The sequence below is a fragment of the Procambarus clarkii genome, chromosome 51 (assembly GCF_040958095.1).
Source record: "Procambarus clarkii isolate CNS0578487 chromosome 51, FALCON_Pclarkii_2.0, whole genome shotgun sequence".
Taxonomy (NCBI): Eukaryota; Metazoa; Arthropoda; class Malacostraca; order Decapoda; family Cambaridae; genus Procambarus; species Procambarus clarkii.
The window spans coordinates 12,290,713-12,318,156 of NC_091200.1; the positions used below are offsets into that span (position 1 = coordinate 12,290,713).

Consider the following 27,444-nt stretch of genomic DNA (forward strand, 5'->3'; position numbering starts at 1 on the left):
AATGCAAACAAGCCTGAATGGTCCCCAGGACTATATACAACTGAAAACTCACACCCCAGAAGTGACTCGAACCCATACTGCCAGGAGCAACGCAACTGGTATGTACAGGGACGCCTTAATCCGCTTGACCATCACGACTGGACATAAGGAAGTGATAGCCGAAGCTATTTGAACCACTTCCCCGCCGGCACTCGGATGGTAATCTTGGGCATAGCATTTTATCAAATCACCTCATTCTTTGGGGCACACGTGAGGAACACAAATGCAAACAAGCCTGAATGGTCCCCAGGACTATATACATCACGACCTATATGTCCGGTTGTGATGGTCAAGCAAATTAAGGCATCCCTGTACATACCAGTTGCGTTGCTCCTGGCAGTATGGGTTCGAGTCACTTCTGAGGTGTGAGTTTTCAGTTGTATATAGTCCTGGGGACCATTCAGGCTTGTTTGCATATATATATATATATATATATATATATATATATATATATATATATATATATATATATATATATATATATATATATATATATATATTTTGGCACCAATATATATATATATATATATATATATATATATATATATATATATATATATATATATATATTTTTATTAAATACAAAAGGGTACCACCTCTGGTGCCAATGTGGGGACCCATAGCCTCGGAGAAGAAAATAAAAAGTATTCAGAGGAGACCTTGTGGTTTCTCACTGAACACTATTATTATCTTCTCCTACCACCCCCCATTCTTTTGTATGTACACATATATATTTGCTTTATTTGAACTTTGTTACAAAAAAGGAGTTACATATAGGTTACAAAGATAGTTATCATAGGTTGTCGAGTTCCTCCAGCTCCTCAGATGGCGGGCAGGAACCCTGGATGCAGTGCGCATTTCCCCTCTGTATCGCCACGCTGAGGTGCTGGAAAAGAAAGCTGGCAGCTCTAGGGTCACTTGTTGTTTCAATGAGCCTAGAACCCAGTTCCTTCAAAAAACTGATAGCACTTTTACCCCAGGCGCTGAGTGTCTCAGAAGCAATGGGGGACAAAATTGTAGTGGTGATCCAGTTCTCTATACTGACGGGATTTGGCTGCTTCCCTGTGGGTGGTAGCGCCACCTGGTTGTGCAACACTGAGGTCAATGTAGGTGTTAGCCAGGGTTGATACGCACGTGTAGTCCCATACCAACTGCTTGCCATTCTTCCAGGGGTTCACTGTGATACCATCCACTGTGATTATATATATATATATATATATATATATATATATATATATATATATATATATATATATATATATATATATATATATATATATATATATATATATATATTAGTATATTTTGGTAGCAGTCTTTCCTGTAGACATATTTTATTAAATATGACCGAAAAAGTAAGATTAATAATTCTAACACGAATTTTCTCAATCTTTCGTACATTATGCTTCACTGTTGGAGGTAAATCAAAAATCACTTCTCCAAAATTCATTTTTATTTCTAGTCTGACGCGACACGGGCGCGTTTCGTAAAACTTATTACATTTTCAAAGACTTCACAAATACACAACTGATTAGAACTTGCATTTCCCTGATTTTATATCTACATTTGAGTGAGGTGGGAAGGGTGATGTGGCATTACATTTGAGTGAGGTGGGAAGGATGATGTGGCATTAGAGGATATTAATAGGGTATTAAAAGTATCAACACAAGACAGAACACGAAACAATGGATATTGAATAGAAGTGTTTGTAGAAAGCCTATTGGTCCATATTTCTTGATGCTTCTATATTGGAGCGGAGTCTTGAGGTGGGTAGAATATAGTTGTGCAATAATTGGCTGTTGATTGCTGGTGTTGACTTCTTGATGTGTAGTGCCTCGCAAACGTCAAGCCGCCTGCTATCGCTGTATCTATCGATGATTTCTGTGTTGTTTACTAGGATTTCTCTGGCGATGGTTTGGTTATGGGAAGAGATTATATGTTCCTTAATGGAGCCCTGTTGTTTATGCAATCGGAATGATAGCCGACAGAGTGTATCGTGATCCAGCCTGTACTCCTCTTGACATGCCAGAAAGTATTCTGAGGAAACTACTCCAAGCTTGTACTAAAGAGGCACCCTTCTTGAGCCCGGATGGGCATATGTATAAGCAAGTAGATGGGGTCGCTATGGGTTCTCCCCTAGGTGTCCTGTTTGCAAACTTCTACATGGGTACCATCGAGCAAAAAGTCTTAGTCGACATGAACTTGAAACCGGCCATATACTGCAGGTATGTTGACGACATTTTTACACAGGTACCTGATGTCAGACATCTGCAGGAGCTGAAGGAGGCATTTGAGCAGAGTTCCGTGCTGCGTTTCACTTACGAGACGGAAAAGGATGGGAAGCTGCCTTTTCTAGATGTAACAGTCATGGAAAAGGGCGGAGGTTTCCACACTGCAGTCTACACAAAGGAAACAAACATAGGAATGTGCCTAAATGCCAACAGCGACTGCCCTGACAGGTACAAGAGGAGTGTTGTTAACGCATACGTCGACCGTGCTCTCAGCCACAGCTCAGAATGGAAGCAAGTCGACGAAGAACTCTGTAGGGTAAGGCAGGTTCTAGTCAATAACGGCTTCTCCAATGGTTTCATCGAAGACATCATAAGAAGGAAAGTGAAAAGCCATGCAACCTCCGAAGAGACAACTAACACAACACCTATACCCCCTATTAGACTATTTTACAGGAACTTCTTTTCCACAGCTCATAAAACAGAGGAAAGGGTCCTGAAAGATATTGTTAATAGAAACGTTATCCCTACAGACAAAAATCAGAGGATACAACTGACGATTTACTATAAAACCAGAAAAACGGCCAGCCTACTCATGAGAAACTCTCCAGACACGAAACAGAACGCTTTAAAAGAGACTAACGTCGTCTATGCCTTCAAATGCCCACTTGGGGACTGTAAGCTCCAAAAAACCCAGTATATAGGCAAGACAACAACATCTCTTTCTAGGCGTTTAACGATGCATAAACAACAGGGCTCCATTAAGGAACATATAATCTCTTCCCATAACCAAACCATCGCCAGAGAAATCCTAGTAAACAACACAGAAATCATCGATAGATACAGCGATAGCAGGCGGCTTGACGTTTGCGAGGCACTACACATCAAGAAGTCAACACCAGCAATCAACAGCCAATTATTGCACAACTATATTCTACCCACCTCAAGACTCCGCTCCAATATAGAAGCATCAAGAAATATGGACCAATAGGCTTTCTACAAACACTTCTATTCAATATCCATTGTTTCGTGTTCTGTCTTGTGTTGATACTTTTAATACCCTATTAATATCCTCTAATGCCACATCATCCTTCCCACCTCACTCAAATGTAATGCCACATCACCCTTCCCACCTCACTCAAATGTAGATATAAAATCAGGGAAATGCAAGTTCTAATCAGTTGTGTATTTGTGAAGTCTTTGAAAATGTAATAAGTTTTACGAAACGCGCCCGTGTCGCGTCAGACTAGAAATAAAAATGAATTTTGGAGAAGTGATTTTTGATTTACCTCCAACAGTGAAGCATAATGTACGAAAGATTGAGAAAATTCGTGTTAGAATTATTAATCTTACTTTTTCGGTCATATTTAATAAAATATATATATATATATATATATATATATATATATATATATATATATATATATATATATATATATATATATATATATATATATAATATATATCACACACTTGCAAGAACACACAAGTTATCAGATAAATAAACTCATATAAATATAGGATGAGCACAGGAACCAAGGTGCTGGAGGGTAGGGATCAGCACTGAGTCATGCGGTTTGGGCGCACTGAATTTAATGACTGTTGCTGATGACTTCAGATACCGTTCTCTCTAGCATAACAGTGGTAAACATGAGAACGGCATTTATAAATGCTAAATATGAACTTCAAAACATCTATGTAGATTATGCGAGGTCAATACCTACTCTAATATGCAAGACAGGAATGAAATCTGAATATATGAATATATGAATATATATATATATATATATGTATATATATATATATATATATATATATATATATATATATATATATATATATATATATATATATATATATATATGTCGTACCTAGTAGCCAGAACGCACTTATCAGCCTACTATTCAAGGCCCGATTTGCCTAATAAGCCAAGTTTTCATGAATTAATGTTTTTTCGACTACCTAACCTACCTAACCTAACCTAACCTAACTTTTTCTGCTACCTAACCGAACCTAACCTATGAAGATAGGTTAGGTTAGGTAGGGTTGGTTAGGTTCGGTCATATATCTACGTTAATTTTAACTCCATTAAAAAAAAATTGACCTCATACATAATGAAATGGGTAGCTTTATCATTTCGTAAGAAAAAAACTAGAGAAAACATATTAATTCATGAAAACTTGGCTTATTAGGCAAATCGGGCCTTGCATTGTAGGCTGATAAGTGCGTTCTGGCTACTAGGTACGACATATATATATATATATATATATATATATATATATATATATATATATATATATATATATATATATATGTGTGTGTGTGTCGTACCTAGTAGCCAGAACGCACTTCTCAGCCTACTATGCAAGGCCCGATTTGCCTAATAGGCCAAGTTTTCATGAATTAATGTTTTTACGACTACCTAACCTAACTTTTTCGGCTACCTTACCTAACCTAACCTATAGAGATAGGTTAGGTTAGGTTAGGTTAGGTAGGGTTGGTTAGGTTCGGTCATATATCTACGTTAATTTTAACTCCAATAAAAAAAAATTGACTTCATACATAATGAAATGGGTAGCTTTATCATTTCATAAGAAAAAAATTAGAGAAAATATATTAATTTAGGAAAACTTGGCTTATTAGGCAAATCGGGCCTTGCATAGTAGGCCGAGAAGTGAGTTCTGGCTACTAGGTACGACATAACATATATATATATATATATATATATATATATATATATATATATATATATATATATATATATATATATCTGAAAACTCACACCCCAGAAGTGACTCGAACCCATACTCCCAGAAGCAACGCATCTGGTATGTACAAGACGCCTTAATCCACTTGACCATCACGACCGGACATAATGAGGTGATAGCCGAGGCTATTTGAACCACCCCACCGCCGGCACTCGGATAGTTATCTTGGGCAAAGCATTTTACCAAATCACCTCATTCTTTGGGGCAACACGTGAGGAACACAAATGCGAACAAGCCTGAATGGTCCCCAGGACATATGCAACTGAAAACTCACACCCCAGAAGTGACTCGAACCCATACTCCCAGAAGCAACGCATCTGGTATGTACAAGACGCCTTAATCCACTTGACCATCACGACCGGACATAATGAGGTGATAGCCGAGGCTATTTGAACCACCCCACCGCCGGCACTCGGATAGTTATCTTGGGCAAAGCATTTTACCAAATCACCTCATTCTTTGGGGCAACACGTGAGGAACACAAATGCGAACAAGCCTGAATGGTCCCCAGGACATATGCAACTGAAAACTCACACCCCAGAAGTGACTCGAACCCATACTCCCAGAAGCAACGCATCTGGTATGTACAAGACGCCTTAATCCACTTGACCATCACGACCGGACATAATGAGGTGATAGCCGAGGCTATTTGAACCACCCCACCGCCGGCACTCGGATAGTTATCTTGGGCAAAGCATTTTACCAAATCACCTCATTCTTTGGGGCAACACGTGAGGAACACAAATGCGAACAAGCCTGAATGGTCCCCAGGACATATGCAACTGAAAACTCACACCCCAGAAGTGACTCGAACCCATACTCCCAGAAGCAACGCATCTGGTATGTACAAGACGCCTTAATCCACTTGACCATCACGACCGGACATAATGAGGTGATAGCCGAGGCTATTTGAACCACCCCACCGCCGGCACTCGGATAGTTATCTTGGGCAAAGCATTTTACCAAATCACCTCATTCTTTGGGGCAACACGTGAGGAACACAAATGCGAACAAGCCTGAATGGTCCCCAGGACATATGCAACTGAAAACTCACACCCCAGAAGTGACTCGAACCCATACTCCCAGAAGCAACGCATCTGGTATGTACAAGACGCCTTAATCCACTTGACCATCACGACCGGACATAATGAGGTGATAGCCGAGGCTATTTGAACCACCCCACCGCCGGCACTCGGATAGTTATCTTGGGCAAAGCATTTTACCAAATCACCTCATTCTTTGGGGCAACACGTGAGGAACACAAATGCGAACAAGCCTGAATGGTCCCCAGGACATATGCAACTGAAAACTCACACCCCAGAAGTGACTCGAACCCATACTCCCAGAAGCAACGCATCTGGTATGTACAAGACGCCTTAATCCACTTGACCATCACGACCGGACATAATGAGGTGATAGCCGAGGCTATTTGAACCACCCCACCGCCGGCACTCGGATAGTTATCTTGGGCAAAGCATTTTACCAAATCACCTCATTCTTTGGGGCAACACGTGAGGAACACAAATGCGAACAAGCCTGAATGGTCCCCAGGACATATGCAACTGAAAACTCACACCCCAGAAGTGACTCGAACCCATACTCCCAGAAGCAACGCATCTGGTATGTACAAGACGCCTTAATCCACTTGACCATCACGACCGGACATAATGAGGTGATAGCCGAGGCTATTTGAACCACCCCACCGCCGGCACTCGGATAGTTATCTTGGGCAAAGCATTTTACCAAATCACCTCATTCTTTGGGGCAACACGTGAGGAACACAAATGCGAACAAGCCTGAATGGTCCCCAGGACATATGCAACTGAAAACTGGTCTTGTACATACCAGATGCGTTGCTTCTGGGAGTATGGGTTCGAGTCACTTCTGGGGTGTGAGTTTTCAGTTGCATATGTCCTGGGGACCATTCAGGCTTGTTCGCATTTGTGTTCCTCACGTGTTGCCCCAAAGAATGAGGTGATTTGGTAAAATGCTTTGCCCAAGATAACTATCCGAGTGCCGGCGGTGGGGTGGTTCAAATAGCCTCGGCTATCACCTCATTATGTCCGGTCGTGATGGTCAAGTGGATTAAGGCGTCTTGTACATACCAGATGCGTTGCTTCTGGGAGTATGGGTTCGAGTCACTTCTGGGGTGTGAGTTTTCAGTTGCATATGTCCTGGGGACCATTCAGGCTTGTTCGCATTTGTGTTCCTCACGTGTTGCCCCAAAGAATGAGGTGATTTGGTAAAATGCTTTGCCCAAGATAACTATCCGAGTGCCGGCGGTGGGGTGGTTCAAATAGCCTCGGCTATCACCTCATTATGTCCGGTCGTGATGGTCAAGTGGATTAAGGCGTCTTGTACATACCAGATGCGTTGCTTCTGGGAGTATGGGTTCGAGTCACTTCTGGGGTGTGAGTTTTCAGTTGCATATGTCCTGGGGACCATTCAGGCTTGTTCGCATTTGTGTTCCTCACGTGTTGCCCCAAAGAATGAGGTGATTTGGTAAAATGCTTTGCCCAAGATAACTATCCGAGTGCCGGCGGTGGGGTGGTTCAAATAGCCTCGGCTATCACCTCATTATGTCCGGTCGTGATGGTCAAGTGGATTAAGGCGTCTTGTACATACCAGATGCGTTGCTTCTGGGAGTATGGGTTCGAGTCACTTCTGGGGTGTGAGTTTTCAGTTGCATATGTCCTGGGGACCATTCAGGCTTGTTCGCATTTGTGTTCCTCACGTGTTGCCCCAAAGAATGAGGTGATTTGGTAAAATGCTTTGCCCAAGATAACTATCCGAGTGCCGGCGGTGGGGTGGTTCAAATAGCCTCGGCTATCACCTCATTATGTCCGGTCGTGATGGTCAAGTGGATTAAGGCGTCTTGTACATACCAGATGCGTTGCTTCTGGGAGTATGGGTTCGAGTCACTTCTGGGGTGTGAGTTTTCAGTTGCATATGTCCTGGGGACCATTCAGGCTTGTTCGCATTTGTGTTCCTCACGTGTTGCCCCAAAGAATGAGGTGATTTGGTAAAATGCTTTGCCCAAGATAACTATCCGAGTGCCGGCGGTGGGGTGGTTCAAATAGCCTCGGCTATCACCTCATTATGTCCGGTCGTGATGGTCAAGTGGATTAAGGCGTCTTGTACATACCAGATGCGTTGCTTCTGGGAGTATGGGTTCGAGTCACTTCTGGGGTGTGAGTTTTCAGTTGCATATGTCCTGGGGACCATTCAGGCTTGTTCGCATTTGTGTTCCTCACGTGTTGCCCCAAAGAATGAGGTGATTTGGTAAAATGCTTTGCCCAAGATAACTATCCGAGTGCCGGCGGTGGGGTGGTTCAAATAGCCTCGGCTATCACCTCATTATGTCCGGTCGTGATGGTCAAGTGGATTAAGGCGTCTTGTACATACCAGATGCGTTGCTTCTGGGAGTATGGGTTCGAGTCACTTCTGGGGTGTGAGTTTTCAGTTGCATATGTCCTGGGGACCATTCAGGCTTGTTCGCATATATATATATATATATATATATATATATATATATATATATATATATATATATACCACCTCTTGGATGGCTTAATCTTCATAAATCAATCACAAATCCAGAGCACGTCTCCTGTACCAGGTAAGTACGACGGGCTCACCATAGCCCGTGCTGCTTGGAACTTTTTGTTCCAAAACAACAACAACAACACAAATCCAGAGAGACCCAGAGTCACTTTAAAATGTTACACGACCAAAGATCACATTCACTCCAAAAATCTACCACCTACGGGCTATTCATGCCCGTGCTACCTTCTGTGGTGGCTTAATCTTCAATACCAACAAATCCAGGGAGAAGGAGCAGAGAGAACATGATCACGACGTACAAGACACTGAGATGATTAAGCATAGTGGACAAAGAGAGCCTCTATAAATTGAGAGAAAATTGAAAACGAGACAGAGGTAGAAGCTGGAAACTGTAAATGCGCTAAAGAGGTCAAAAAGTGAAATGCACTGAAATGATTATATTAATTATTAATTTATTGTGTGAGGGGATAGGGGGCCAGTGTATGTATACTTGTTAGGCAAGTATACATACATCATGGTCCCGCCCCCCCTCCCCTCCAAGGTCAAACTATTGACCCTCACCAGGGTGCAACCCCACAAGCTAACCTCTGGGTATCTATTAACCTCTGGGTGAACAGGCCTAATGAGTGATTGGAAACGCGCCCAACCATTTCTGTCTCGTCCGGGATTCGGGATTTCGAATCGTTAAGACCCAGATAAGACAAGGAGCTCGTATATAAGAAAAAAGTTAACAATTAGTTAAGTGTAAGAAGAAAGCGGAGGAGGAGAAGGATAGAATAAAATAGTGCTGGGGAAGAAGAGCACACTCACTCTCCCTGTGAGAAAACCCAGAGAGGATTGACTGGGAACCAATCTGTAACTGTTCGCCCCGGTTCACCCAGCAGCAATTCGGGACATGGGAGTAAACCGATTGGCAGGTCACATTCCAGGAAAAAGCTTGTATGGTAAGGCTGAAAAAAAAACAGCGCATAAATGAAGAGGTGAGGTAGGAGGAAAAGGGGCAAAGCAGTATAGAAGACGAGAAAGAGGAGTGTAAGAAAAGAGGAAAAGATAAAAATAAGAGATATAGCAGACAACTGTCAAGCTGCCGCTATCCCCCCCCCCCCATCAAGAGACAAGATCACCCCCCCCCCTCCCAACCAAGACCGCAGCCGCCACTACCACCTGTATTATAAATCAGGGGTGAACATGCAAATCAGCTTAACCACACAAAAATACACGAATATTGTGCTCTCCCCCGATGATTACCCTACTTGTAAAGCTACAAATCTGACCCGCTAACAGGACAAACATATATAACTTACGCGCAGCACCCCACCCCCCCCTCCTTTCTCCCCCCCCCCCCCTTAGATGAGGAAACTAACACCCACCTGTTCGCATGGCCTGCTGTTGCCTCAGTGTTGTGCTGGTGGCCGCGGTACACGGAGACTGCCTCTACACCCACACGCCTGCCTGTCGTCTCTCTCTCACAAGGTAACTTCTCGTAAAGTAGAAACCCTAATTGTTAAGAGCCTCTTGAATTTCCAATATTTTGATCTAATGGCAGGTCACAGAAGCTGATCCTCTAGGTTACAGAGACCGATCCTGCAGGACACAGAACCTGATCCTGCAGGTTACAGAGGCCGGTCCTGCAGGTCACCGTATAACCTCTACAGGCGCCTGACAGCTGGGTGGACAGCGCTTCGGATTCGTAGTCCTGAAGTTTCGGGTTCGATCCCCGGTGGAGGCGGAGACAAATGGGCCAAATATTTCTTTCACCTTGATGCCCCTGTTACCTAGCAGTAAATAGGTACCTGGGAGTTAGATAGCTGCTACGGGCTGCTTCCCGGGGGGGGGGGGGTTGTAACAATTCAGTCTGTTTACTTTTTAAATATATACAAATTTAAATATTATTGAATCTTTAAAAAACAAAGAAATATAACATTATTAACTGATTAGTGATGTAATACTAATATTTTCCTGCCACGATCAACCATCACCCACAAGCCATCATCTACCTTTCCCCTCATCCTCTCTCCCTTTCTCCCATTCCATCATCCACTTGCAGGGGTGCCGAAGAGAAGGGCTCCGGCACCACTGTTTATAGTCGTATATTATTTTATTACTGTAAATATCAAGTATGAATCAACACTACCTTCACCAGTCTCATTATACGTACCGTTGGGCTCGCGGCGCACATACGACAGCCCGTCCTCATAAATAAAGCCAAATGTTCGTTAACCTGCCGCCAAACGGTCTACACGCCACTCACGAACATTACACTTCCAGTCATTACACTTCCAGTCATTACACTTCAAGTCATTACACTTCCAGTCATTACACTTCACGAACAAGTGCTTCGCTGACGACATCTGTTCGAACCACAATGTTATAAATCTGTAACATTGTAGAGATCGATCCTGCCCGACACAAAACCTGATCATCTACGTACTTCAAATACAAATAATCGCCAACAGAACCTAACCTACGCCTAACTATACATAGAATTTTAATGTATAATAATATTAATTTATATACGAGACCAAACCGATTTTTAATACACAGTATGTTAAAATTAATGACTGGGGAGGACGGCCGCTGCTTTAACCAGCCTAGTGTGGTGACGGGTTGCATAGGAAGCATAAAGAAAGATCACAGATGCTCAAATGCAATTTAGTATTTATTACATAGACTATGAACAGTTACATAGTATCTTATTATTCACTTCTCCAGTTACTGTTAAAGGGTTTCTTTACACCATTTGGTCACCATTTGGTCCGGGAGATATCTCCCGTCACGCAGGGTGCAGTCGCGCCTCCACAGACCTCCAGTATCAGCTCTTGATACAGGGTAATGGCTCAAAAGGGCCACCACTTACGGGCTATTCATGCCCGTGCCATCTTTTGGGTGGCTTAATCTTCATCAATCAATCAATCAGGTTTCTTTAACCCTGACTGACTTCCCAGCCAGATTACCCATGAACCCCATTCCTGGTCCACCTGGTCCACACTCTGGACTCTAATCGGTCCATACCTTGGACCATATACTGTCCACACTATGAACTTTAACCGGTCAATAAAACTTAATACTAACATCCTAAACTCTTAACTCGGAATACCTGAAGTTCATTTCCTGCGTTATATAGTCTGCTCGGCTCTACACAGTAGATAGAACTGGCCCACACACAGCTCAGGGTCCTCCAAATGTACCCCCTAACTCAAATGTCCTAGTCCTCGGGTCACGCCCCCGTCGTGACATTCTAGGGCATGGCAACTGTCGATTGCCTCAGGTCTTGAATCACGTGATCAGCCCATACCTTTGGACTTGATAGGAATCACGTGTTCAGGCCACCCATGCCGGACACACCGTGTGTGTGTGTGTGTGCAGTATGAAGTTGTGAGGCCCTTGAGGGACCTGTAACAGACGAGGGTAGAAATAGCCTAAGCTACCCTATCCTTTTGGGATGTATCTTATTATCTCAATAAACTTAATTAAACTTGAAGTTGGATACGGTCTTCTCCAACCCGGCGTGGAAGTATGACGTCTCACACACACTAACACACAGAGGCAAGAGTAACTGGTAGGGTGCTCCAGTGGGTAAGGGAGTACCTAAGCAATAGGAAGCAGAGTTACTGTGAGGGGTGAGACCTCAGATTGGCATGAAGTCACAAGAGTAGTCCCACAGGGTACTCCGTACAGGATACTCGGACCTATCCTGTTTCTGATGTGTGTAAATGATCTTCCAGAGGGTATAGACTCATTCCTCTCAATGTTTGCTGATGATGCCAAAATTATGAGAAGGATTAAGATAGAGGACGACAGCATGAGGCTTCAAGAAGACCTGGACAAACTGAAGGAATGGTCCAACAAATGATTGTTAGTTTAACCCGAGCAAATGTAATGTAATGAAGATAGGTGTAGGGAGCAGGAGGCCAGATACAAGTTACCATTTGGGAGATGAAATTCTTCTAGAATCAGAGAGAGAGAAAGACCTGAGGGGTTGATATCACGCGAGACCTGTCCCCCGAATCCCATATCAAGAGAATAACATCACCGTCATATGCCAGGTTGGCCAACATAAGAACGGCCTTTAGAAATTTGTGTAAGGAATCCTTCAGAACCTTGTATACCACGTATGTCAGACCAATCCTGGAGTATACAGCTCCAGCATGGAGTCCATATCTCGTCAAGCATAAAACTAAATTGGAGAAGGTTCAGAGGTTTGCCACCAGCCTAGTGCCCGAACTGAGGGTTATGAACTACGAGGAGGGATTACGGGAATTAAGCCTCACGTCGCTGGAAGACAGGAGTTAGGGAGGATATGATCACCACATACAAGATTCTCAGAGGAATTAATAGGGTAGACAAAGACAATTTATTTAACGGGGCACACGCACTCGGGGACACAGGTGGAAATTGAGTGCCCAGATGAGCCATAAAGACATTAGAAAGAATTTTTTTAGTGTCAGTAGTAGTTAATAAGTGGAATGCATTAGGAAGTGATGTGGTGGAGGCACTCAATACACAGTTTCAAGTGTAGATATGATTTTTTTTTAATTTTGTATTAATATACATACAAGAGTTATTACATTCTTGTACCGCCACTAGCACGCATAGCGTTTCGGGCAGGTCCTTAATCCTAATTTTCACACACATCCCCAGGAAGCAGCCCGTGACAGCTGTCTAACTCTCAGGTACCTAGTTACTGCTAGGTGAACAGGTGCATCAGGGCGAAAGAAACTCTGCCCATTTGTTTCCGCCTCCACCGGGGATTGAACCCTTGGGACTATCCCTTAGGTTCTCAGCGTAGTAGCTGTATTCTGCTGGCGAGTTCAGCAAGTAGCACAGATTTCTGAACCACAGTGGGTTCACAACAGCGGCCCGGGTTCGATTCCTGCGGCAGGACGGAGACGTTTGGGCACGTTTCCTTACACCTGATGCCTCTGATCACCAATAATAAACAGGTATGCACAGTACCTGGGAGAAGGGACCTTTATAAGCTTAGCAAGTTTCCAGTCTCTCGACAGAGAAAACCTAATCATGGCCTTGTACTGAAACAGTAAATGGAAATACGCATTGTAATACAATGTTTTGTTATACCCAAGGCCACGTACCGGAGCAAGGTCAAAATATTATTATTATTAATTACGATCTATTTACCGGCTTCCTGTCCTCGTGGAGGCCACTGGTAACATGGGTGTCCCTCAGGTAAAATCAAATAATTGCACCTGCGCAGCCGTAACATACGTTAGAGATCCCCGTATACTTGAATTATAATGACATAAGACAGCGCGAGGGAGTTAACATTATAGTTTAGTCTCTGCGGAAGAAAATGTGAGAAGAGAGAGGAGTCTCAAGCTCCAGTATTGACTTACCTGATGGCTCCCTCTTCTGGGGTTTCACCTGACTCTACTTTGCCTCCAAAGCCATTCCATCTTCCTTGGCCGAATCCTCGCTTCTTGTATCCTAGTAGGATGTTGTCTCCTTCCCTAATAAAAGCTAAGGTGAAGAGTTTGCGCGTGAGGCCAGACATCTTAGACTTGGCGCCTCGGGACCTCCTGGAACTGTTGTTGTACTGCATCTGCTAAAGAATGTAATAAACTCAGCAAGGAAATATATATTTTTTTTATTTAGATATAAGGAGGTTTTAATTTCATTATCTAATAATAACAATCTGATAAGAACAAATTAGACACTATTGTTTGATATATATATAAATACCATTTGTTTTATGAATGTCGTCTGCTAGGTTGCTCTGTGCGTGATAACACTCAGCTGCATACGATACTGTCGACACTATTTACTAAAAGATAATCATCTAAGCAACATTTATTTATAAGGGAAAGTGTAGATAATCATCTAAGTATTTATTTATAAGGAAATGTGTAGTTTACCAGCTTAAAGTGTTCAAATTGTAAAAACTTTACTCAGAAATTATTACAAATAATTGAATATATATATATATATATATATATATATATATATATATATATATATATATATATATATATATATATATATATATATATATATATATATATATATGGGGGGATACCACCTCTGGTGCAATTATAGGGACCCACAGCCTCAAAGAAGGGAACACAGAGCATTCAGAGAAAAACTTGCCATTTAACTCTGAATACTGTACGTATAAGTGTTCGCTTCTCCTACCACCCCTCCTTTTTTATGGTGTACACTTTATTATGCAAGGTTATACAGTTATATATCTGAACCCCAAATTTATTTGGCTAAGCAAGCTATAGTTTTGATAAGTTGGTTACATAATTTCTGTTAATATATGCAGTGTGTATTAACAATGGGTTCAGGACCACAACAGTCTAAAATGGGTCCCCATTTTCTAATACTACAAATATCCCAAAATGGGTCGTGAGTTGGGAACGATATCCCAATATCGTGAGTTGGATATCTTGCTCTTTTTTTACGGAGGGAAGATAAAGAGAATGGGTTCTTTCATCAGCGGGTGGGCCAATCTTTCCATACAGCCTAGTTAGAGCCCAGCAGTGCCTCTTATTACCATTATTACCACCCTAAGAGTCTGTTCGAGGAAATCTGCAAGATATTCGATCTCTGAATGCCTTATTCTTCAATACTATGAGTCCCAACAATTGCACCAGAGGTGATACCTCTACTCAGCTGATCTTAGATATATATATATCGTATAGTATAAGAGAGGACGAGAGGACAGACGGAAACTATCCAATACACCGATATTACGACAAATTAAGTTTACTTAACGCTTAAGAAACAAGTACATCAGTTGTCTAAAGATCGAGAGGCGGAACCAAAGAGATAAAGCCTAGCTAAGAGAGTACATATGGGTGTGACTAGAGAGACACAGTGTACACGCATGAAGGGTAGTGTGTGTAAGCGACGTACATACACCAGGTAGCTCGCAGGGAATGTGGGGAAATATAACTCATTATTTCCGCTTCGTGGTCTGTTGCTGCCCAGAGGTCGGTCAACTAGCTCAGCGGCGGTAATGTCCACTGTCACTTTTGAGGTGATAGGGAGTGGTTGAATCCCCCTCACCCTGGCGATGGGATGGCCACTCTAACTCACCCTGGTGATGGGGAGGCCACTCTAGCTCACCCTGGTGATGGGGAGGCCACTCTAGCTCACCCTGGTGATGGGGTGGCCACTCTAGCTCACCCTGGTGATGGGGTGGCCACTCTAGCTCACCCTGGTGATGGGGTGGCCACTCTAGCTCACCCTGGTGATGGGGTGGCCACTCTAGCTCACCCTGGTGATGGGGTGGCCACTCTAGCTCACCCTGGTGATGGGGTGGCCACTCTAGCTCACCCTGGTGATGGGGTGGCCACTCTAGCTCACCCTGGTGATGGGGTGGCCACTCTAGCTCACCCTGGTGATGGGGTGGCCACTCTAGCTCACCCTGGTGATGGGGTGGCCACTCTAGCTCACCCTGGTGATGGGGTGGCCACTCTAGCTCACCCTGGTGATGGGGTGGCCACTCTAGCTCACCCTGGTGATGGGGTGGCCACTCTAGCTCACCCTGGTGATGGGGTGGCCACTCTAGCTCACCCTGGTGATGGGGTGGCCACTCTAGCTCACCCTGGTGATGGGGTGGCCACTCTAGCTCACCCTGGTGATGGGGTGGCCACTCTAGCTCACCCTGGTGATGGGGTGGCCACTCTAGCTCACCCTGGTGATGGGGTGGCCACTCTAGCTCACCCTGGTGATGGGGTGGCCACTCTAGCTCACCCTGGTGATGGGGTGGCCACTCTAGCTCACCCTGGTGATGGGGTGGCCACTCTAGCTCACCCTGGTGATGGGGTGGCCACTCTAGCTCACCCTGGTGATGGGGTGGCCACTCTAGCTCACCCTGGTGATGGGGTGGCCACTCTAGCTCACCCTGGTGATGGGGTGGCCACTCTAGCTCACCCTGGTGATGGGGAGGCCACTCTAGCTCACCCTGGTGATGGGGAGGCCACTCTAGTTCACCCTGGTGATGGGGAGGCCACTCTAGCTCACCCTGGTGATGGGGAGGCCACTCTAGTTCACCCTGGTGATGGGGAGGCCACTCTAGTTCACCCTGGTGATGGGGAGACCACTCTAGCTCACCCTGGTGATGGGGTGGCCACTCTAGCTCACCCTGGTGATGGGGTGGCCACTCTAGCTCACCCTGGTGATGGGGTGGCCACTCTAACTCATCCTGGTGATGGGGTGGCCACTCTAACTCATCCTGGTGATGGGGTGGCCACTCTAACTCACCCTGGTGATGGGGTGGCCACTCTAGTTCACCCTGGTGATGGGGTGGCCACTTTAACTCATCCTGGTGATGGGGTGGCCACTCTAGCTCACCCTGGTGATGGGGAGGCCACTCTAGCTCACCCTGGTGATGGGGTGGCCACTCTAGCTCACCCTGGTGATGGAGTGGCCACTCTAGCTCACCCTGGTGATGGGGTGGCCACTCTAGCTCACCCTGGTGATGGGATGGCAACTCTAGCTCACCCTGGTGATGGGGTGGCCACTCTAGCTCACCCTGGTGATGGGGTGGCCACTCTAGCTCACCCTGGTGATGGGATGGCAACTCTAGCTCACCCTGGTGATGGGGTGGCCACTCTAGCTCACCCTGGTGATGGGGTGGCCACTCTAGCTCACCCTGGTGATGGGGTGGCTACTCTAGCTCACCCTGGTGATGGGGTGGCCACTCTAGCTCACCCTGGTGATGGGGTGGCCACTCTAGCTCACCCTGGTGATGGGATGGCAACTCTAGCTCACCCTGGTGATGGGGTGGCCACTCTAGCTCACCCTGGTGATGGGGTGGCCACTCTAGCTCACCCTGGTGATGGGATGGCAACTCTAGCTCACCCTGGTGATGGGGTGGCCACTCTAGCTCACCCTGGTGATGGGGTGGCCACTCTAGCTCACCCTGGTGATGGGGAGGCCACTCTAGCTCACCCTGGTGATGGGGTGGCCACTAACTCATCTTGGTGCAAATAAACCAGACGACGCAGGCATCAACAATACCATCGTAGCAGTGGGAGTGTCTATGATAATGATAATGTTTATTCTGGTAAAAATTCATACATACAAAATTAGTTACAAACAGAATTGGATTTGGAGATAGAGCTAGTATATACTATGCCTAAAGCCACTAATACACACAGCATTTCGGGCAAGAAGTGGGGAAACTGAAAAACTAAGACTTAAAACTAATCGAGATAAGAGCATGATTTGACCTGAAATAGGGAAAAAAGATTTATAATAATTACATGTTGGATAGAACAGTAGAAATTGCAACAGAAGCAATTTTAACTAAATAAATGCAGGCTACAATTTTCTTTAAGTTTATACATGGCAGATATCTGCAGTTATATAAGTTGGTTAATAATCAATATTATTTGAAAATAGCAAGACATAGGTTGACATTTAGGGGATAAGGTAGGTTACATGGAACTGATTAGGTAGTACTTAGTTTTTCTCTTAAACTGGTTGAGAGGGGCAGTCTTTGACATGATTGGGAAAGTCATTCCTCATTTTTGGGCCTTTGATTTGCAGAGCATTTCTAGTTTGGTTAAATCGCACTCTTGGAATATGAAATAGATATTTGTTTCTAGTGTGGTGCCCATTGGTTCTGTTATCCTTTCACCCTAGTGGTGGCAGTAGGGCGGGGGAGTCCACTTTCACCCTGATGATGGCAGTGTGGTAGGAGTATTCAGTTTCACCCTGGCGGTAGCAATAGAGGAGTAGTGTCCATTGTCACCCTGGTGATGGCAATAGAGGAGAAGTGTCCATTGGCACACCCTGGTGGTGGGGGTTGGAAGTGATCTGGCACCGTGTTTCCCGCCAACTTTGCTACCGTCACACATCCTCATTCGGCCCGTTCTCTTGATTAGCCACAACGTCCTGAATACAACGTGCTAACCTAATCAGAAACACGCGAACTCCTGCCCGTCCTCTTGGAACCCAAGTCTCTCACTTAATCTAACCTTCTGATGCATAGAAAACGTGAATATTTATATTGGCAACTCGAGAGAACCAGCAGATTTGTGAGCCGCTAGCGTACATAGTACTTTGTAATGTGTACGTTGGGGTCCATAACGTACAAAATGTGGCTACTAATTCAGAGGACGGTTTGCACGCTTTCTGGAGCCTCACATCTCATACGAGCTTCACGCCTCACGCGATATTCTTAGATATTCACATCTCACGCGAACCCTCACCTTTTTACCCCTTTTTTTCGCATAACTCCTTTTTTGAAGCCTCACCTTGTAACAGTTGTTGAGGTTGCTCGAGTGGAGACTTGTAGGGGACCTAAGTCACCTAACCCACGACACTGTCTCAGCGAGGTCACATAAACCCCACCTCGTGTAGCTTCAAAAGTTGGCGGCCCTTTACCAAGAAGTTACCAGCTTCAGGTTTGTTAATCCTACGGAAACAGGAGGTACCAAGTGACATCAAAGCTGGGGACAACGTTGGTTAGAGAGAGCAGTTACAGCCCCACTCCTGTGCCAGGTAAGTCCTCTACGGGCTCACCATAGTCCGTGCTACTTGCAACTTTTTGTTCATAATAGCTGAATCTAACGCAACAACAATGTTGGTTGGAGAGAGTGTGTCGTGTTCTCCAACCAGACAAGAGTCTGGGTTTAGTGGTGGGAATCACAGGGGGGGGGGGAGACTGACTAGTGTCTTCCCTGAAGTTCATCACAGCTGTTTTCATTGTGTACTGGTCCCTTACGTTTCAACATCACAAGTGTTATGAATTCTAATTGCCTTGATCGGGAAGATAGAGCAGGATCTTGATATTGAAAACTAAAAAAAAAATTAAATAAAGTTATCATCTTGAACTGTCCATTTGGCGTGGCCATTCTTTCCTGCTTATTCATTCATATTAGGCTGCCAGGTCCAGATATCCTTTGGGCATCTCCCTAAGTTGTGGTTACTATTTCAACAAGTTAAATTATCTCCCTCCCACTCGTAAGACATAATTATCAAAAGTGTTTTAGATTTGCTTGGATGCCAGTGAATAGTGGGAGTCGACTATATTCTCTTCCCCCCTGTGCCACTGTAGCTATTCCGGGATAGGTCACAGTAGGTAAGTATCCGGGTACGGTGCCCACCACCACCTAGACTCCTAGAGGATAGGTCACAGTAGGTAAGTGTCCAGGTACGGTGCCCACCACCGCCTACAGTAATTAACATCTTTACTCTCCCGTGACCCCCCCCCCCCTTCGCCATCAGTCACCGTAAAGTGCTGATAATGATAATGTTTATTCAGGTAAAAATACATACATACAAAAAGAGTTACAAACAGAATGTAGGATTTGTAACTAGAGCTGGTATATACTATGCTTAAAGCCACTAATACGCACAGAGTTTCGGGCCAGAAATTTTGATCAAAGGAGAAGGTGGTGGCAGCATTAAGTAGATATAAATTAGTTTTAAGTTATCCTCCCTTACTAGAGCCTCAAGACACTGGCTCTTCTCAAGTCACAACACAGGTGTGTATGTCAGAGGTGTAATTTACTAACCTGTTCATTTGACGATTATTTATATTTGTGCACATTGTTGCCACGGATATCTGCGTGGGATTGTCACATATTCTGAGAATCCTCAATACTCCCTTTACTTTCACTTTAGTGATTGCGCTTGGATTATAAGGTGCCAGTCACTCCCACACCTGCTTCTCAGTCCCCCACACACCGCCCACACCTGTCGATCAGTCCCCCCACACACCGCCCAAATCTGTTGCTATCCTCCCACACCTGTCACTCAATCCATCACACCACGCCCACAACTCCCTCAGTTTAGTTAATAGTGGGCAAGTATCAAACCTTGGTACCAGGTAGCCTCGCTTCCTCCCTACCGCACGCTTCTACCTTCCGAAATAATTTTTATCTCAATAAATCGTGAAAATTGTTGAAAGTTAAACTAAACACCACTGGGTACACTAACGCCTAGAATATTCTAACGTATATATTACATACACTCAGCAAGATGCAACAGTGACCGGACATCTGTGCCAGGTAAATACGACGGGATCACCATAGCCCGTGCTGCTGGGTACTTAGTGTTCCCAGCAGCTGAATCTAAAACAACAACTTTGACAGATTGGAGTTTTACTCAAATAACTCTACTCCCGTATACTGGTAACTTCTATAGCCTCGTGGTCCTATATTTGTGTTATTAGTCCAGTTTAAAACTTCTGGGAAATGATCTGGAAATCTTGCATTGACTAGGATGTCTTCTAGAGATGTGTCCATCATTTGGGGTCGACAGGAAAAAATTTCCCTGCGGGGTGTTGACAGATTGGAGCTTCTCTCGGATATCTTGGCCTTGAAGCCTAACTCCATGGCCATGATTAGTGGTCAATATCGAATAGCTTAAGGTTCACAAAATTGACTTTGGCGGGAGATCAAATGAACAAATATCACAAATGCAAAACCGATGCACGCATAGCTCACCTCGTTGATAATTTACACGAGGGCCACCATCTCTAGTGGCCTCGACGGGGACAGGGAGCTAGCGAATTGTCAAAGTTCCCCCCACTAATTTTTTGTCATATACGTCAATGACCCCAGCCATGTAATCGGTGAAAGGCCGAATCCATAGATTTCTTCACTCGAAAATGAACGCGAATTCAGTATTACATTTTCTGAGATAAAGATAGAGGGTAGAGAGGGAAGGAAAAGGGGGCTTGCATGATGAGAGAGTAGAAACAGGGAGGGAGGAAGAGGGGGAATGTTTGAAAAGAGAGGTGAGAGGGGGAAGATGGGAGGAGGACTGAGGTGAGAGAGGGGGTAGATTGGGAGAGAAAGAAAAGGTAAACAGAAAGGAGAGGGGAATTGGGGGATCATGTGGGTGAAAGTTGGAGGGGGAAGGAGATGGGAATAGATGGATAGGGAAAGAGAGATGAGATAAAGAGAGGGGAAGAGGGGGATTGGAGAAGGGGGGGGGGAGGTAGAGAGAGATACAGCCATGTACATATGGTTCTCCACATGTGACTGTGTTAACTTTATTAGTTAAACTGACGTATTCATATATGTAACAAGTTAGCTACCAAAGTAATTTGCCTAGTTGCAAGAATATCGATACCTTCCACTACACAGAGGACAGAAGAAAATGTATATATGCTGGTTAGCATTGTAAATGTGTGGCCACGTCTGTGGTAGAAAATAATAATAATAAAAAAAAAAACTACCGATCGTAATAGACCTCTCGGTCTAGCCTATATATGTTTCAGATCAGAAAGCTTGCAATAGCATTACTCGGTTTTAGCGTTTAGATTAAAAGTCTAATGAACAAAGCCCCTTTCATAAATGTCACATAAATAAAAAAAGAAATTCTAAGATGTGGACGAAGTACCCATCACTCAGGTTAAACGCCATTGGATCTGGTAAGGACTGGCTGGGTGATCGTGCAGTCTTGTCCTTGGACATGAGAGACCTCGATAAGCCTACCAGGCTTCCTGTGGCCAACAGTGGTAACTAGTATAACGGTAATCATTGGCTGAGCTATCATCAGTTTACGCTGATGTGGTGAGTATTAGAGCTGAAGCACCGCGCGGAGGCTGGACCAGTTGTGTCCGGATCACGCGAGGCAGCGCTAGCGGAAACCATTGTAGAGGCCGCCGGCGCCACCCCCTGCCACCCGACCACCTCTGACCACCTCAGCCTCACCTGACCACCTCAGCCTCACCTGACCACCTCAGCCTCACCTGACCACCTCAGCCACCCCTGACCACCTCAGCCTCACCTGACCACCTCAGCCTGACCTAACCACCTCAGCCTGACCTGACCACCTCAGCCTCACCTGACCACCTCAGCCTCACCTGACCACCTCAGCCTCATCTGACCACCTCAGCCTCATCTGACCACCTCAGCCACCCCTGACCACCTCAGCCTCACCTGACCACCTCAGCCACCCCTGACCACCTAAGCCTCACCTGACCACCTCAGCCACCCCTGACCACCTCAGCCACCCCTGACCACCTCAGCCTCACCTGACCACCTCGGCCTCATCTGACCACCTAAGCCTCACCTGACCACCTCAGCCACCCCTGACCACCTCAGCCTCACCTGACCACCTCAGCCACCCCTGACCACCTCAGCCTCACCTGACCCCCTCAGCCTCACCTGACCACCTCAGCCACCCCTGACCACCTCAGCCACCCCTGACCACCTCAGCCTCACCTGACCACCTCAGCCTCACCTGACCACCTCAGCCTCACCTGACCACCTCAGCCTCATCTGACCACCTCAGCCTCACCTGACCACCTCAGCCTCACCTGACCACCTCAGCCTCATCTGCCTCACCCTGACCACCTCAGCTCACCTGACCACCTCAGCCTCACCTGACCACCTCAGCCACCCCTGACCACCTCAGCCTCACCTGACCACCTCAGCCTGACCTAACAACCTCAGCCTGACCTGACCACCTCAGCCACCCCTGACCACCTCAGCCACCCCTAACCACCTCAGCCTCACCTGACCAAAGAGTCCATCGAGACACGTGCAAACTCGACGTCCATTCATCTTTCCGTTCTGTTTATTTTAATTTGACACAGTGTGTGTGTGTGTGTGTGTGTGTGTGTGTGTGTGTGTGTGTGTGTGTGTGTGTGTGTGTGTGTGTTTGGTGCGTGCGCGTATGTCCATTTTACATGGGAGCCCTGTTGTATATTTTTTTACTTCCATGCTCAGACCCCGTTACCTGTGCAGTCGTGTGACCTCGGCATCTATGACGTTGAAAACCTAGGAAATATCCGTGAAGGATAAACTTAATGGCTCTGGTCCCGCTCGCCATCATTGCTTACTCATGGTACAATGACTAGTCCGTTCCCAACGGGCTCACCATAGCCCGTGCTACTTGGAACTTTTTGTTCCAAGTAGCGAATCTTAAACAACAATAGTGCGTTCCCACTTATATATATCACGATATTTCCCCTACTGACTCTTTGAATAGATCGCAAACAAATTTCAATGAATTAAAAGCTCTATGTGAATTGCAGTTATCCATTGAATTGTAAACAAAATTATTTTATAAACAGATTTAGAATGAAAACAAATTATATTTTATGGTGATTTTATGGTCTACTTTGAGTTTCAAGTAACTTTTGAGTTTATAGTAACCTATCTTCATTCAGACGCAATATTCATAAGTATATACAAATAGTTATGTGAAAATGTATGATCACGAAGGTCAATTGGAACGAGGAATTGTTTGAGCTTTCGTGTCAAACAACACATCATCAAACTATCTTTATCACTGTAATCGTCTTCACTACTCGTTATCCTCATCAATCTGCACCCGGTCTTCCATACTGTTACTATCTTCACTACATTCTTTTCATCACTGTAACCATCTTCACTACAAACAACCATCTACACTGTAACTTAACTACGCACAACCATCACCGCAGTAAACATCTTAACTACACACGGTCTTCATCGCTACAACCATCTTTAGTACAAATACTCTTCTATACTGTAACCATCTAAATTACACAGACCATCCTCATGACATTTTCAAAACATACTGCCTTCATCACTACATAACCATCTTGGCTACTGAGGCGCCGCTAGGTACCCCATCTGGAACCATGTACATCAAGCTGCCTTTTGATCCACACTAGGAAAGCAACTCCGTCACGTTAATGATAGGCTTTTCTAGATCTAATATATAATTTACTAAGCTGATCTAGAATGTAAACGAATAAATTCGCTATTTCTAATAACCACAACATTCATTGCATGCTCCTCAAGGACTGCAGATATGTTGCTTATAGTCTAAATAACGAATACTTGAATTCTGAACCGACATGCAGCAGTTGGAGTGGAGTTTAGCAACCCGTCCTCCTAAAATGAAAGTAATTTTTGTAACTATGTGTCCAATCGTTCTAATAAGTAGTAAGGGAGCCCCAGTACCTTACCTTGAACCTTGAATTAAATTAAAAACAGTAAGTAAACCACTTTTTGTACTTTTTTTTATAGATTCCGGAAAAATCAAGCCAAAAATCAAACTTAAACATTCTTAGACCTAGTATAATATATCTATGTACTATATTAGGCCTCAGATAGTGTGTCTAGGAATTAGGATAGTGTCTAGGATAGTGTGTTATTTTAGGTTTAGGTCCTAACTACCTTTTATCTTGTCATTAGCAACATAAATATAAAAACGTTTCCGGTTTGTCCAAATTCAATGCTACAAGAGTCTACTTATCTGCTTGTCCATTCACGACATATTGTACTTTCTAACACATAGTTACTATAGGTTCTTTCATTTTAGGATAATGGGTTACTAAATTTCATTCCTGTTGTATGTGGTTCAGAATTAAAGTATTTGTTAGAGTTTAGACTATAAGCAACTAATATATATATATATATATATATATATATATATATATATATATATATATATATATATATATATATATATATATATATATGTCGTACCTAGTATCCAGAACGCACTTTTTGGCCTACTATGCAAGGCCCGATTTGCCTAATAAGCCAAGTTTTCCTGAATTAATATATTTTTCTCTATTTTTTTTCTTATGAAATGATAAAGCTACCCATTTCATTATGTATGAGGTCAATTTTTTTTTATTGAAGTTAAAATTAACGTAGATATATGACCGAACCTAACCAACCCTACCTAACCTAACCTAACCTATCTTAATAGGTTAGGTTTGGTTAGGTAGTCGAAAAAGTTAGGTTAGGTAGGTTAGGTAGTCGAAAAACAATTAATTCATGAAAACTTGGCTTATTAGGCAAATCGGGCCTTGCATAGTAGGCTGAGAAGTGCGTTCTGGCTACTAGGTACGACATATATATATATATATATATATATATATATATATATATATATATATATATATATATATATATATATATATATATATATATATATATATATCCGTCTCACACCACACGCCCTCCGAATTGCTGTGGCCCTCCGCCTTGCTGCCCCAATCCACACCAGATATAGGTGTATTTGCGGCGAGGTGGTGGCTGACAGGTACGGTCACCATGGCCTACTCTGCCAAAGCACAGGGGGATGGCACTCGAGGCACAGTGAAGTTAACGACATCATCAAGAGGAGCCTCACCACAGCTGGATGCCCAGCTGAAAGAGAGCCCCGTTGCCTAACGCCCCGTAACTCTGATGCTCTTATTGGTCGCCCAGATGGTATCACAGTGAACCCCTGGAAGAATGGCAAGCAGTTGGTATGGGACTACACGTGCGTATCAACCCTGGCTAACACCTACATTAACCTCAGTGTTGCACAACCAGGTGGCGCTGCCACCCACAGGGAAGCAGCCAAATCCCGTAAGTATAGAGAACTGGATCACCACTACAATTTTGTCCCCATTGCTTCTGAGACGCTCGGCGCCTGGGGTAAAAGTGCTACCAGTTTTTTGAAGGAACTGGGTTCTAGGCTCATTGAAACAACAAGGGACCCGAGAGCTGCAAGCTTTCTTTTCCAGCGCCTCAGTGTGGCGATACAGAGGGGAAATGCGCACTGCATCCAGGGTTCCTGCCCGCCATCTGAGGAGCTGGAGGAACTCGACAACCTATGACAACCATCTTTGTAACCCATATGTAACTCCTTTTTTGTAACAAAGTTCAAATAAAGTAAATATATATGTGTACATACAAAAGAAAAAAAAAAATATATATATATATTTTTATATATATATATATATATATATATATATATATATATATATATATATATATATATATATATATATATATATATATATATATATATATATATATATACTCATTCCTCGAAGCACATCAATATGTTCTTGCAACATATAGCTAGTACACCAGAGCCAGTCTCTGGCACCCGCTCCATCACTGCCAGTATAAACAGTTCAAAATATGATGCAGTAGTAAGGTAATGATTTACGAATATCGTGATTGTGTAGTTATAAATTAAACATTGCATAAAATGAATGTTGTGGATATTAGCAATAAGGAATTTATTCGATATTTTACATTAATAGTTCAGCGTAGTGCAAGTTTATATAGTTAGCTCTAGAAAAACCTGTCATCATTAGCGTGACGGAGTTGTTTTCCCTAGTGTGGATCAAAAGGCCACATGCAGTTGCTTTCAAGTGTCTTCATTTTGTAATTAGTGGAGTATTTCAACCATGATTAAGGGATCCATTTTAGGGTTACGAAAGGGTCTTCTCAGCTTGATAGAGAGTCTTTCCTAAGCGGTGAAAGGCCCAATTCTTTCCTAAAAGAAGACTCAGAATCTGATGGAGGGAGACCTACTAGTGTGATGAAAAGAGTGGGGATTTCCTACCTACTGTGATGACCTTGGATAGTCTCAGTTCAACAATGCGCGCCATGAACTATGAAAGAAATATAAATTTAGCAGTCGCGTTTATATTAAAATAACCTTTACAACTATATTGGGTTATCGTTGTTGTCGTCATTTCTGCTCTTTGTGTTTTCATTGTTTTAGATTATAGGTTGTACTTATTATTATTCATGTATTTATTAATTACACAGTAAGGCTATGGAGAGTGTTCGACAATCCATCGGTGAAGGTATGACGCTTCTAGCCCCTGAAGGTCCTGTTGTGTCAGGTGTTGAAGTAGTGCTGAGCTCGACTGCTTTTACGCCCACTGTGAGTGCTCAGCTGTGCTATCACAGCCATCTATACCTGGAGACTGTTGCTACCTGTCGAGCCACTCTTGTAATGGCATATGGGCTGGACGTAGGCTGTGTTATTTATAATAATCTGTGAATGGTGGGCTGGGCGGGTCTGTATTTCCCTCGGCCAGGGCCTCGAGTGTAAAGGTTTTCGTTAGTTTTCTCATATTTTCGTCTCGAAGTTTTTCTTGTATTATCAGATTAGCTTCATAT

General features: G+C 43.9%; 2 protein-coding genes across 4 annotated transcripts in view; one reads left to right on the top strand and one right to left on the bottom strand.

Moving 5' to 3' along the window:
- LOC123774634 (oxidized purine nucleoside triphosphate hydrolase) overlaps window positions 1-14,177 on the bottom strand; it is an 18,525-nt gene extending 4,348 nt beyond the window's left edge. The window contains exon 1 of the mRNA XM_045769139.2: window positions 13,954-14,177. Within this exon, the coding sequence (XP_045625095.2) occupies window positions 13,954-14,159 (206 nt within the window). The 5' untranslated portion in view covers window positions 14,160-14,177. The remainder of the gene's footprint in view (window positions 1-13,953) is intronic.
- The window catches only part of Hmgs (hydroxymethylglutaryl-CoA synthase), a 40,072-nt gene continuing 22,592 nt past the window's right edge, over window positions 9,965-27,444 (top strand). Inside the window, exon 1 of one of the 3 annotated variants that reach the window (XM_045769136.2) lies at window positions 9,965-10,072. Coding sequence is in view for 2 of the 3 variants with exons in the window: in XM_045769134.2 (XP_045625090.1) it covers window positions 27,095-27,205 (111 nt within the window). In the remaining variant the exon portion in view is untranslated. Of the gene's footprint in view, window positions 10,073-27,063; window positions 27,206-27,262; window positions 27,296-27,444 lie in introns of those variants that run through there. The other 2 variants (XM_045769134.2, XM_069304014.1) reach the window with 2 other exon arrangements.